The sequence below is a fragment of the Neoarius graeffei genome, chromosome 2 (assembly GCF_027579695.1).
Source record: "Neoarius graeffei isolate fNeoGra1 chromosome 2, fNeoGra1.pri, whole genome shotgun sequence".
Classification (NCBI taxonomy): Eukaryota; Metazoa; Chordata; class Actinopteri; order Siluriformes; family Ariidae; genus Neoarius; species Neoarius graeffei.
The window spans coordinates 121,144,481-121,158,622 of record NC_083570.1 but is presented as its reverse complement, the minus strand read 5'-3'; the positions used below and the strand labels follow the sequence as shown (position 1 = coordinate 121,158,622).

Below are 14,142 nucleotides of genomic sequence, written 5' to 3'. Positions count from 1 at the left end.
TAGCAATGTTTATGTTCAGTCATTTGGATGACTGTTAAAACCTTTCAGTCTCAAGTTTTTCCTTTACTGTATTTACTAGTTTACTGTAATTATGATCCGGCAGCTATTTACACCAGATCCAGTGTAAATAGCTGCTGGAGCGCGCTCCGGCTTGCTCCCCCTCAAATTAAGCAGCACGCTCCAGCTTGCTCCCGGAGTGCTCCGGCCGAGGTTCCGGAGCATGCTCCGGCTTGCTCCCCCTCAAATTAAGCAGCACGCTCCGGGAGCAAGCCGGAGCGTGCTGCTTAATTTGAGGGGGAGCAAGCCGGAGCGCGGTCTGGCAGCTATTTACACTGGATCTGGTGTAAATAGCTGCCGGAGCATAATTACAGTAAACTAGTAAATATAGTAAAGGAAAAACTTGAGAGTGAAAGGTTTTAACAGTCATCCAAATGACTGAACGTAAACATTGCTACAGTAACATACTAGCTACTATGTTGCTGACATTAGCTAGTGCTAACAGCTAGCTGCTAGTACACTGCTACAACACAGACACCGACCCTAATAATACAGTTCTTGGTTATTGCCTGGTAACAGCAAATTTATAACGGGCCATGTCTCAACAGACTAAGAAGTTATTTCAATGACATTTAATAACATTTTGTTTATCCTGAGGACCGAAAGTAAATGAAAATGTGAACAAACTTAGCTGTAATAAGATGGTGACCACCGGCTCCAGGGATGACCCACTGATGTAGGCATGTTACCCAGCCTGACACAAAATATTTGTAGGCATCCAAACTCTTATATGCTTTCAGATCAATACCTGTGTATGGCGATGGGTTTTTAACGACATAGGTATACAGATCATGTGGGCCGAAGTCAGGTAAAGACGAGGGCTTCGTGTACTTCCGTACGTCAGTGAACAATCCTGGTAGAAGCAGGTAAATGTCATTCTCTAAGCCTGCTAACCTCAATTTTTGCAAATACCTCTCCCTCTGCTCACCCTGTAAATGCCCTACGTCGCTGGATAGTGAAGGTGTTTTCTGCATCTCGCTCCTTTTTCTTTTATGTTTTTCGTTTGTCGCCTTCCTCACATTCAAACTGATTCGAGCCATGACGTCCAAAATGGCAGCCGAATGATGCATCACATGACTTGGTCATGTGGATGAAAAACCTCAATTGAGGTCAAAACTACCAACTCCCTGACCACCTTCAAGCACAGACTGAAGACCCACCTCTTCAGGCTGCACCTCTCCCCTCCTTCCCTGCCCAATGTGTAACTGTGTATCGGTCCTGACCAACCCGGGCTGTGTACAGTCTCGCCTGGGGTTAGCCGTTTGAGTTCTCTATTTAGCTGTATTTTGTCAGTTCATTTGTCCTGTTGGCTTGTTTCTTTGCCTGTTTGCTGAGTATGGGTACTTCAACAGAATATTACACTAGGTGTTATTCTGTCACTTGTTCAGTTGGCACTAGAACATTTGTGTCTAGAAGTTCAGCACTTCTTGTACCTGACTTTTACATTTGTTGTACGTCACTTTGGATAGCAGCATGCACTAAATGCCAGTAATGTAATGTAATATTCACACTATTTAATGAGTGCGTTGTTTAATTTCTGAACATTAGAAGCTTTATATAGCTACCCACAAGCAATAACAGTAGTGCTCACTACATACTGACAAAAGACAAACTACACGTAATGCGAGCAACTTGTGTCAACTGCTAGTGTGAATGTAGGTTTAGGAACAGAGAACGGAGAACAGAGAATGGACAAGATGAATCAGACAGGTCCAGAGGGTGGGAGGAGCCACAAGTGGAGGAATTAATCAGGATAGAGTAACGTTTAAAAATTTATTTTCAGTCATTTGGGGAATTGATTACATGGTATACAATATAAGCAACTCTGGATTTCATTAATTCCAAAAACAAATACTTTTTCATCATAACCACCAGATTTTAACGTACAAAACAACTAAACCCTAAAACCCCCCTCAAATTTATGAATTAGTCAATAATAGCAAGAAAAGTAAAATAAAAAGGTGATATGAGAAAACTGAGTTCAGATAATAGGGACAACACTGTAGCTGCCGATTCCACACTGATTCTTGTTTCGCTGCATTCGTATGTAGCCTCCTTCTCCCCAGTCTGCACCCCAACTGAGAGAGAGAGAGAGAGAGAGAGAGAGAGAGAGAGAGAGTATTTAGCCATTTCATTATCAATATTTGTTTGTTTCCAAAAGTAGCACAAATTAATAGTGCAAGAGTACAATAGTGAAAGTATGTGTTGTGTTTATGTTCCCATTTTCATTTTGGTTTGACTGGTGACGCCTCTTTTTTGATTTTGATGCGCTACCAGTGGAGGTTTGCGCCACGTGACCCTAATGAGATTGTTTTCAGGTGAAATCATTCAATAAAACTGGTGAGCCCAAAGTGCGGGTGCTTCACTCAAAATGGAAAACGTGTCTTGTGTGTTGTCACGTTAGAATGCTGTGCAAGACAGCAACTCTGTTAACAGGTTATGGGCCCAGAGCCTCATAACGCTTTTTGACTTTTGGGTGTGGCCTGGTGAAAGTCGCGACGTTTACTGCGTGCACCGGAAACGAAAGACTGAAGAATGTCGAAAATAGACAGGACGTCAACAAGCTGTTGGGCAAGACTCGTGTTTGACGGTGACGAGAATTACGAGCTGTGGGAAACGAAGTTTTTGGGACATTTGTGGTTACAAGGATTAAAAGACACCATCCTGAAAGAACCCGATGAGAGCGACGAGGAGGACGAGAGTAAAAACGCTGAGGCCTACGCGGAACTCATTCAGTTTTTGGATGACAAGAGCCTGTCGCTAGTGATGCGAGACGCGGCGGATAATGGGCGCGAGGCACTGAAAATCCTCCATGAGTACTATGCTGGCAAAGGAAAGCCAAGGATAATAAACTTGTATACCGAGTTGACTTCACTGCAGAAGTTGCTCACTGAGAATGTGACTGATTACGTGATCAGAGCAGAGACTGTGATTACCGCCCTGAGAAATGCAGGGGAAATGCTCAGTGATGGACTGTTGATAGCAATGGTGCTGAAAGGCCTATCAGAGACATTTAAGCCATTTGCTGTACACATCACCCAGAGTGAAGACAAAATGACTTTTGCTGAGTTCAAGACCAAGCTCCGAAGCTATGAGGATGTAGAGAACATGCGTGCAACTGTGTCGGAGGACAATGTCATGAAGGCAAGAGCACAGTTTGGTACAAAGCGTGCTCCCGCCAGGGCAAAGGACAGTGGTAACACAGACATTGTGTGTTACAAATGTGGTGCAAATGGACACATAGCGAGATCCTGTTTGTGGAGGCAGTGGTGTAATCACTGCAAAAACAGCATGCACAACAGTGCAAACTGCAGACAAAACAAGCAGCGAGATAACGCCCGACAAGCAGCCGAGGAGACTGGGGAACATGCGTACGCATTCCGGATCAGCGAAGCGGAGACACCGGCGTGAGATGTCAAGAAGGAGGGCCTGATGGTGGATGCAGGGGCAACGTTACACATAATAACCGACATTGCAAAGTTTAAGAAGTTCGACAGCACTTTCCAAACCGGGACACATTGCCTGGAGCTGGCTGACGGCTCCAGGTGCAACGGAGTCGCCAAGCGCAGAGGTGACGCGGAGGTGTGGCTGATCGACAGTGGGGGTAGGAGCCTGCGAACAACACTGAGGGGTGCATTATACAGCCCAACCTATCCACAAGATATATTCTCCGTGAAAGCTGCCACTTCCAATGGAGCCACCGTGATCTTCAAGGAGAAGAAAAATGTTCTACTGCACAGAGACGGTACGAAATTCCCAATACACGTACACAACAAGCTTTATTATTTGCAGACATCTGAGGACATGGGTAATGATGACCATTGTAAGAAAAGTCTTGATTTGCAGAGCTGGCATGAAATACTTGGTCATTGTAATTATGCTGATGTACAGTAATGAAGCTGAGAAAAGTTGTAGATGGGATGGACATTAAAACTGAGAGTAACAAACCTGTTCCACATTGTGAAGTATGCACTCAAGGGAAGTTTGTTCAAACTAGGAACAGGGGGCCAGATGCGAGGGCTAAAGCACCTCTGGACATGGTGCACACTGACTTAGCCGGTCCCATAGATCCTATATCTAAAGATGGTCACAGGTATGCACTTTCATTTACTGATGACTACTCTAGTGCAATTTTTGTTTACTTTTTGAAAAACAAAAGTGACACTGTACATGCTACTGAGAAATTCATTGCTGATGTAGCACCCTATGGCAAAATAAAATGCATGAGATCCAACAATGGCACAGAGTACACATGCAGAGAGTACCAAGTATTAATGTGCAAGATGGGTATTCGTCATGAGACTTCCGCTCCATATTCTCCGCACCAAAATGGTACAGTGGAACGCAGTTGGAGAACACTTTTTGATATGGCCAGATGTATGCTCATTGAGAGTAAGCTGCCTAAGATGCTTTGGACCTACACTGTCCAGACAGCTGCCGTGGTTAGGAATAGGTGCTTTAATAGTCGCACAAAACAAACACCTTACTACATGTTAACAGGCAGGCGGCCAAACATTTCTAGAATGCAGAAATTTGGACAAGTATGTTATGCTTACAAGCAACACAAGGGAAAGTTGGACTCTAGATGTGAGCGAGGAATTTTTGTTGGATATGACAAGAACAGTCCAGCCTACATGGTGTACTATCCCAACACCAAGAGAGTACAGAAACACAGACTTGTGGAGTTTCCAGTCAGTAAGAATGAGGAAGTACTGGATGTAGAAGATGAGGTCCAAAAAGTAAGAAGGCCTGTGACAATCCCTTCCATTAGATCACAGTCACCTGACAGTCAGGAAGCATTTACAAAAAGTGAGAAACATGAAGATGCTGAAATGGTGAAGACAGAGAGTGAAGTTAGGGAGGTAGATGACATACCTGCTGAGAAACGATACCCTGACAGAGAGAGACGAAAGCCTGATTATTATGGCGATTATGTTTGTGGTTTTGAGGAAGATATGACCAAAATTGATTACTGTTACAGACTTGTGTAATGTTCCTCAAACATATGTAGAAGCAGTTATGTCAGTTAATGCGAAGCAATGGGTTGATGCAATGGATGAAGAAATGCAATCACTACAAGACAATGTAACATTTACCTTGACCACCCTTCCCAAGGGCAAAAATGTAGTGGGAGGTAAATGGGTTTATGCCTTGAAAAAGAACACTGATGGTACAGACAAATTCAAAGCGAGATTCGTAGCCAAAGGTTTTAGTCAGAAGAAAGGTGTGAACTATGACGAGACTTTCTCTCCTACTGCTAACATGAACAGTATCCGTGTATTAGCACAGAAAGCAGCAGAAGAGAATCTAGTTATCCACCAGATGGACGTAAAAATGGCCTACTTGCATGCACCTATTGAATGTGAAATCTACATTGAACAACCAGAAGGTTATGAAGTTAGATCAAAGGAAGGTGACAAATTTGTATGCAAATTGGAGAAATCGCTGGCTGTATGGTCTGAAACAGTCAGGGTGCAACTGGAATAAAATGTTGCATGATTATTTGTGTGAAATGAAGTTTGTACAAAATCCTGCTGATCATTGTGTCTATAGCAAAGTAACTGAAAAAGACAAAGTGTACATGATTATATGGGTTGATGACTTGATTATTGCGGCCAGTGATGCCAATGTTTTGAGGTGTGTGAAGGAAATGTTGAAGTCCAAATTCAGAATGAAAGACCTGGGTAAACTGACACATTTTTTAGGTATTGACTTTGAACAGTCTGCTGATTGGGTTAAGATGTCACAATGCAAGTACGTACAGAAATTACTGGAGAGATTTGATATGTCAAACTGTAAGCCAAGAACTACACCTAGTGAACAGAGGCTTGACTACAGAGATGATGCAGAATTGATGGATGATGTTAAAAAGTACAGAGAAGCAGTTGGGAGCTTAATTTACCTATCAACCTGTACAAGACCTGACTTGAGTTTTGTTGTGAGTAAACTGTCTCAATATTTCACAAAACCAACTATTGAACTGTGGACAACAGTCAAACATGTGTTAAGATACCTGAAAGGTACTCAAAACAAGGAACTTTGTTTCAAAAAGCATGAAAGTGAAAACACAATCTATGCTTATAGTGATGCTAATTGGGCTGCCAATATTGATCGTAAAAGCACAACAGGTTACTGTATCAGTTTAAACTGTAATGGGCCTGTAGTTTCGTGGAAAACCAAGAAACAGCCCACAGTAGCACTTTCTACCTGTGAGGCTGAGTATATGGCTTTAGCTGCAACCTTGCAGGAGTGTCTTTACTTAAAGCAGTTGTTAAAACATTTTGATGGACAAGAGTACAGATGTTTGATTTACGAAGACAACCAAGGTACTATAGCCTTAGCCCAAAACCCTGTGCATAGGCAGAGATGTAAACATATAGACATTAAATATCACTTTATCAGATCTACTTTACAGAATGATGACATGACCCTGGAATACTGTCCAACTGATGTAATGGTGGCAGATGTTATGACAAAACCAGCTAGTAAGCTGAAGTTGGTTAATTTTGATACTTATATGTTTGGTGAACAATGAAATGAGTTGATGGACTTTAAACTTTTTGTTTGAACATTGTGAAAACTTGTGAAAATGTTTAATATTTGGATTTTTGTAAAATGTGAACAAGTGGGGGTGTTGGGTTTATGTTCCCATTTTCATTTTGGTTTGATTGGTGACGCCTCTTTTTTGATTTTGATGCGCTACCAGTGGAGGTTTGCGCCACGTGACCCTAATGAGATTGTTTTCAGGTGAAATCATTCAATAAAACTGGTGAGCCCAAAGTGCGGGTGCTTCACTCAAAATGGAAAACGTGTCTTGTGTGTTGTCACGTTAGAACGCTGTGCAAGACAGCAACTCTGTTAACAGTATGTATGTGTGTGTGTGTGTGTGTGTGTGTGTAAAACCTGTTTTTGACCAGCCAGTATTGCTGCCCTTCATCTTTTCCATATCCGACCACCAGAACAGCGTGATTCAGTGGATGAAAAGGGCACGAAGACTCATTATAAATACCTAAAAACACACACACACACACACACACACACACAATTAATGGAAATAGAACCTTTCGACTCGTGTTTTTTTAGCAAACTATATAGTGAGGAATGTCACTGAATACATATGCATTATTCATAATGAACAGATAATGTGTACTAAATGGATAGAGATATGAATAAGAGGCACATTTTTTTAAAGAAATGTTAACAGGGCATCTGAGGTATTTACCTTTGTGCAGGTGAGCATGAGCAGTCAGATACAAAGCTCTCAGGGAAAACAAAGACATGAAGTGACATGATAACCTTAACAAGAACATGCACGTCTGCATGTAGAATTTGCAGTATTCATTCATGCATCCACATGAACTGCCTAGTCAGGCTCAAGGGGGTTAAAATTACATGACTAGTTTGTCCGTATTTTGGTAATATAGCCAGTCAAAATATCATGAACAGGTAATAACTGTGTGGTTAACACATCTCTAATTGATACTGATTATAAACTGGTGTGATGTAACTGAGGTTGAGGAACACCACACTCATCATCATCATCATCATCAGTCGACTTCTGTTGAGATCTGTGACACAATCTTTAGCCACTGGGTCATGTCCATTATTGCTCTACCCATTTCTCCAAGGAGTAGGCCAGTATCCCTCACTAAGGTATCTCAGTAGGTGAGTGGTCTGGCTCCTTGGTTCAGGCAGGGTAGTCTCCAGAGAATGGTGTCAGAGATTACTTGATTTTTTGTTTTGAAGCAGTGGCCAGTGAACCAGGCTCTTCTTTATATCTCTGAAGATTCTTAGTTATCCAGGTCATAGTAAACTGTAAGTGCTAAAAAACCCAAAAAAGACCATTCACACCTGGCCTCCAGTGATTTACACCTACAGGATGACTCAATGACCCAGGTGACCTCAACGACTCTCCTTAAGGTTGCTTTTGGTCTACTAGAGGATAAATGCCTGGAACTCCCCACTAGTCAGACAGAACTGAAGAAGCCTTTCGGATGAGAGGTGAAATGTCCTCAAGAATTTCAAGCAAGTCCAGTTGCCTTTTTTTTCTCCTTTTAGCACCGGGCTCTTCTTTGTCCCAAGGTGGTGGAGATCTGAGGGATTTCTCCATAGATCTGAAATTTGGTGGGGTGGTCTTTCCAAGAATGGTTCCTCATCAATAGCTTGGTGTAAGTGTCATTAAGACGTTTTTCCAGTTCCTTGTTGATGGTCCACATTTCTGCTCCATAGAGAAGGATGCTCTCCACACAGGCTCAGAAGAACCTGATTTTAATGGATGTAGGAATGTCTGCTTGCCAGATTTTATGTTGTTTATTGCATGCGTCCCACACCTGACCTTTCCGAGACAGGAAGTCCTTTCTGCTGTCGATGATAAGTTACCCCAGGATAAATAACACCATGCTAACCAGGGTTTGTACTAACTGATGCGTTTTGACAGATGCAAAATGAAGTATTCAATCTATTATAGACATTCAATTAGTTTTCCAACACAGACAGAGAACATCAAAACTGTTCTATCAGCACTTTACTGGAAGATAATCCCTCTGCATGCATCTGGTTATCATCACTGCCAGTGGTGGAACAACACATTTTAATCTTTTTTTAATATGGAGCTGAAGGATGTGTTTTAAACTTGCAGTGAGATAGTGAACAATGGCAGCTAGTGAGGGGCCATCTGAAGCCAAGGCTCCAAAGCACGTATCGATTATAAGGAGGCTTGTCAGATGAAGTCCCACTTCAAGGTGTGTAATGTTTAGCAGAAAACAATAGCAGGAATACAAGTGACTTCACTATATGCAGAAGTAACAGCTTTAATGCTGTGCAAACACGAAAAAAAAAACAGATCTAAAATGGGAAAGCCACTGTAAAACTCTGGAAAGTCAGCAGCGTTTGTGACAAACTCAAAAATGCTGGCACTATGTGCTCATGTAGGGTTCATGTTTAATAATACAAAAAAAGATAAATTGGTTTAGGCTGGTTTCAGTAGAACATCATGTTGTAGAAATATAAAAAATAAATATGATTTTAAAAAGTTTATTTTCTTTAGACTGATTAAGGCAAAACACAATGTGTAGGTTGAACAAAAACATTTTTGCATTTTTCCTCTATTCTTATGAAAAAATGTAAAAAAAGAGTGTGTTTATAGTGGAGCAGTGCTCCATACTTAAGAGAATATGATAATGCATTGACCAGATTTTTGATGGCTTTTGACTGTACGATATCTGAATGAAAGTGCAAGGCATAAACACTTGACCACTGGACAATGAAAATTGTATCTTTATTTTCAGAAGATAGATGGGTTTTTATTTAGTGCTTACTTTTAATTTGCTTTTATTATTTCATATTCTTTATGAACACATGTTAGGCTCCAGCTTGCCTGCGACCCTGTAGAACAGGATAAAGCGGCTAGAGATAATGAGATGAGATGATATACACTGTATACATACATACATACATACATACATACATACATACATACATACACACACAGTGGTGCTTGAAAGTTTGCGAACCTTTTAGAATTTTCTATATTTCTGCATAAATATGACCTAAAACATCATCAGATTTTCACACAAGTCCTAAAAGTAGATAAAGAGAACCCCATTAAACAAATAAGAAAAAAATATATACTTGATCATTTATTTATTGAGGAAAATTATCTAATATTACATATCTGTGAGTGGCAAAAGTATGTGAACCTCTAGGATTAGCAGTTAATTTGAAGGTGAAATTAGAGTCAGGTGTTTTCAATCAATGGGAGGACAATCAGGTGTGAGTGGGCACCCTGTTTTATTTAAAGAACAGGGAGCTATCAGAGCCTGTTCTTCACAACACATGTTTGTGGAAGTGTATCATGGCACAAACAAAGGAGATTTCTGAGGACCTCAGAAAAAGCATTGTTGATGCTCATCAGGCTGGAAAAGGTTACAAAACCATCTCTAAAGAGTTTGGACTCCACCAATCCACAGTCAGACAGACTGTGCACAAATGGAGGAAATTCAAGACCATTGTTAGCCTCCCCAGGAGTGGTCGATCAACAAAGATCACTCCAAGAGCAAGGAGTGTAATAGTCGGTGAGGTCACAAAGGACCCCAGGGTAACTTCTAAGCAACTGAAGGCCTCTCTCACATTGGCTAATGTTAATGTTCATGAGTCCACCATCAGGAGAACACTGAACAACAATGGTGTGCATGGCAGGGTTGCAAGGAGAAAGCCACTGCTCTCCAAAATGAACAATGCTGCTCCTCTGCAGTTTGCTAAAGATCATGTGAACAAGCCAGAAGGCTATTGGAAAAATGTTTTGTGGACAGATGAGACCAAAATAGACCTTTTTGGTTTAAATGAGAAGTCTTATGTTTGAAGAAAGGAAAACACTGCATTCCAGCATAAGAACCTTATCCCATCTGTGAAACATGGTGGTGGTAGTATCATGGTTTGGGCCTGTTTTGCTGCATCTGGGCCAGGATGGCTTGCCATCATTGATGGAACAATGAATTCTGAATTATACCAGCGAATTCTAAAGGAAAATGTCAGGACATCTGTCCATGAACTGAATCTCAAGAGAAGGTGGGTCATGCAGCAAGACAACGACCCTAAGCACACAAGTCATTCTACCAAAGAATGGTTAAAGAAGAATAAAGTGAATGTTTTGAAATGGCCAAGTCAAAGTCCTGACCTTAATCCAATCAACATGTTGTGGAAGGACCAGAAGCAAGCAGTTCATAGAATAGAATAGAATAGAATAGAATAGAATAGAATAGAATAGAATGCCTTTATTGTCACTATACACATGTACAATGAGATCAAAGCATCTCCAATAACAGTGCAAACAATGTGGAGAGAGAGAGAGAGAGAGAGAGAGAGAGGAAAAAAAAGGGGGGGGGGGGGTAAGGTGCACAGTCCTGAGGTGTATGTGTTGTGTTACACATTATGGAATGAGGTATTGCTCATTGCACATATAAAGTATTGCACAGAGAGAGTCTCATTATAAATTATTGCACGAGAGAGTCACATTATAAAATTAAATAAAATAAAATATTACACATTTATGAAATATTGCAAGGTAAGGTAAGGTAAGGTGCACAGACTAGAGGTGTATGTGCTGTGTGTAAGGTGCACAGTCCTGAGGTCAGGTGAATGTGTTGTGTTTCACATTATGGACTGAGGTATTGCACATTATAAAAGTATTGCACAGAGAGAGTCCCTTATAAAGTACTGCACATTATAAATTATTGCACGAGGAGAGTCACACAGTAAAATAAATAAATTATAAAGTCAGAGCATATCCGAGTTCAAGGCGGTTATGGCTTTTGGAAAGAAGCTGTTTTTGAAATGGTTTGTCTTTGTCCTGATGCACCTGTAGCACCGCCCTGAGGGCAACAGGTCAAACAGATCAAAGCCAGGGTGGGAGCTGTCCTTGATAATGTTCTTAGCTCTGCTAAGGCAGTGGGAGGTGTAAATGTCCATCAGGGAGGGGCAGAGGTGGAAAAACTGGATTGACAGAGTAAAAGTCCTGCTTAGGTTTTCCTTCTGCCTGTGCTCTCAACACAGGTGATTTCACCAATTAGCTCATCAACCTGGCTTAGGGGATGTGGTAATTAGGATCAGCTGGTTCATTGACTTGGCTGGAGCAAAAACGTGGCAGGGTTTTTACTTTCTGAACCCGGGTTTTTCCACCTCTGGGGAGGGAGAGGGCAGCCAATGATCTTCTGTGCTGCCTTAACTACCCTCTGGAGCCTCTCCCTGTCTACAGCAGTGCAGCTGCCATACCATACTGTAATACACGGAGTGCAGAATTATTAGGCAAGTTGTATTTTTGAGGATTAGTTTTATTATTGAACAACAACTATGTTCTCAATCAAACAAAAAGACTCATAAATATCAAAGCTGAATATGTATGGAAGTTAGAGTGGGGTGTTTTTAGTTTTGGCCATTTTAGGTGAATATGTATGTGTTCAGGTAACTTTCACTGTGCAGAATTATTAGGCAACTTAATAAAAACCAAATATGTAGCCATTTCACTTATTTATTTTCACCAGGTACACTGATATGACAACTCCAGATTTGCAAATAAACATATCTGACATTCAAACACAAAAAAAAAAAAAAAATCAGTGACCAATATAGCCACCCTTCTTCATGAGGACGCTCAAAAGCCTTCCATCCATAGATTCTGTCAATTTCTTTATCTGTTCACGACCAACAATGTGTGCAGCAGCAACCACGGCCTCCCAGATGCTGTTCAGAGAGGTGTACTGTTTTCCCTCTTTGTAGACCTCACGTTTTATAATGGACCACAGGTTCTCTATGGGGTTTAGGTCAGGTGAACAAGGGGGCCATGTCATTATTTTTTTCACCTTTCAGACCTTTACTGGCTAGCCACACAGTGGAGTATTTGGATGCATGAGATGGAGCATTATCCTGCATGAAAATCATGTTCTTCTTGAAAGATGCTGACTTTTTCCTATACCACTGCTTGAAGAAGGTTTCTTCCAGGAACTGGCAGTAGGTCTGGGAGTTGAGTTTGAGTCCATCCTCAACTCGAAAAGGTCCAACAAGCTCGTCTTTGATGATACCAGCCCATAGCAGTACTCCACCTCCACCTTGCTGGCGTCTGAGTCAGAGTGGAGCTCTGTGCCCATTACTGATCCAGCCACAGGCCCATTCATCTGGCCCATCAAGAGTCACTCTCATCTCATCAGACCACAGCACCTCAGAAAAATCAGTCTTAAGATATTTCTTGGCCCAGTCTTGACGTTTTATCTTGTGTGCCTTACTCAGTGGTGGTCGTTTTTCAGCCTTCCTTACCTTGGCCATGTCCCTCAGTATTGCACACCTTGTACTCTTTGACACTCCAGGAATGTTGCAACTCTGGAATATGGCAGAACTGGATGCTAATGGCTGCTTGTTAGCTTCACGCTTGATTTCCCGCAGATCATGTGCAGTTATTTTGCGCCTTTTTTTTCCCCGCACGCTTCTTTCGACCCTGTTGACTATTTGCAATGAAACGCTTGATTGTTCGGTGATCACGTTTCAACATCTTCGCAATTTCAAGAGTGCTGCATCCGTCTGCAAGACATCTCACAATTTTATACTTTTCAAAGTCTATCAGATCTCTCTTCTGACCCATTTTGCCAGAGGAAAAGAGGTTGCCTAATAATTATGCACACCTGATATAGGGTGTTGATGTCATTAGACCACACCCCCTCTCATTACACAGATGCACAGCACCTGATATACTTAATTGGTAGTAGGATTTCAAGCCTAAACAGCTTGGAGTGGGACAACATGCATTAAAAGGATGTTGTGGTCAAAATACTCACTTGCCTAATAATTCTGCACTCAGTGTACAGTACAGCAGGCTCTCGATAGATGAGCAGTAGAAGGTCAGCAGCAGGTTGGAGTTTAGGTTGTACTTCCTGAGGACTCTCAGGAAGTGTAGCCGCTGCTGAGCCTTCTTAATGACTGTTGTAGTATTTACTGACCAGGAAATGTCGGCGGAGATGAGGACGCCGAGAAACCGGAAGGTGTGGACCCTCTCCACGTACACATTTTTAATGTAGAGGGGGGCTAGGTCAGTGCTGTGCTTCCTGAAGTCAACAATGAGCTCTTTGGTTTTCTCGGTGTTCAGAGCAAGGTTATTTTCTGAACACCAGGCTGCCAACTTCAGGACTTCCTCTCTGTAGGCTGCCTCGTCTCCCTTTGAGATGAGTCCGGCCACTGTGGTGTCGTCAGCAAACTTGACAACGAGGTTATTGTTGTGGGTCAAGCTACAGCCGTGGGTGTAGAGGCAGTACAGGAGAGGGCTCAGCACACAGCCCTGTGAAGAGCCAGTGCTCAATGTGTGGGTGGAGGAGAAGTGGGGGCCAAGTCTTACAGTCTGGGGCCGGTTAGTAAGAAAGTCCTTTATCCAGGCAAACGTGAGAGGGGGGAGGCCGAGAGTGTCCAGTTTACTGATAAGGATGTCCGGGATTATTGTATTAAAAGCTGAACTGTAATCCACATGTATGCGGATGTAGCTCTGCTGCCGCTCGAGGTGGTTTAGCGCAGAGTGGAGAGCTACGGCGATGGCGTCCTCTGTGGATC

General features: G+C 42.0%; 1 protein-coding gene across 1 annotated transcript in view; it reads right to left on the bottom strand.

Moving 5' to 3' along the window:
* Positions 1-1,816: 1,816 nt before the first annotated feature.
* LOC132882226 (cathepsin S-like) overlaps positions 1,817-14,142 on the bottom strand; it is a 28,561-nt gene continuing 16,235 nt past the window's right edge. The window contains exons 7-8 of the mRNA XM_060915486.1: positions 6,961-7,066; positions 1,817-2,135 (exon numbers count right to left, since the gene is read on the bottom strand). Of these exons, the coding sequence (XP_060771469.1) occupies positions 2,039-2,135; positions 6,961-7,066 (203 nt within the window). The 3' untranslated portion in view covers positions 1,817-2,038. The remainder of the gene's footprint in view (positions 2,136-6,960; positions 7,067-14,142) is intronic.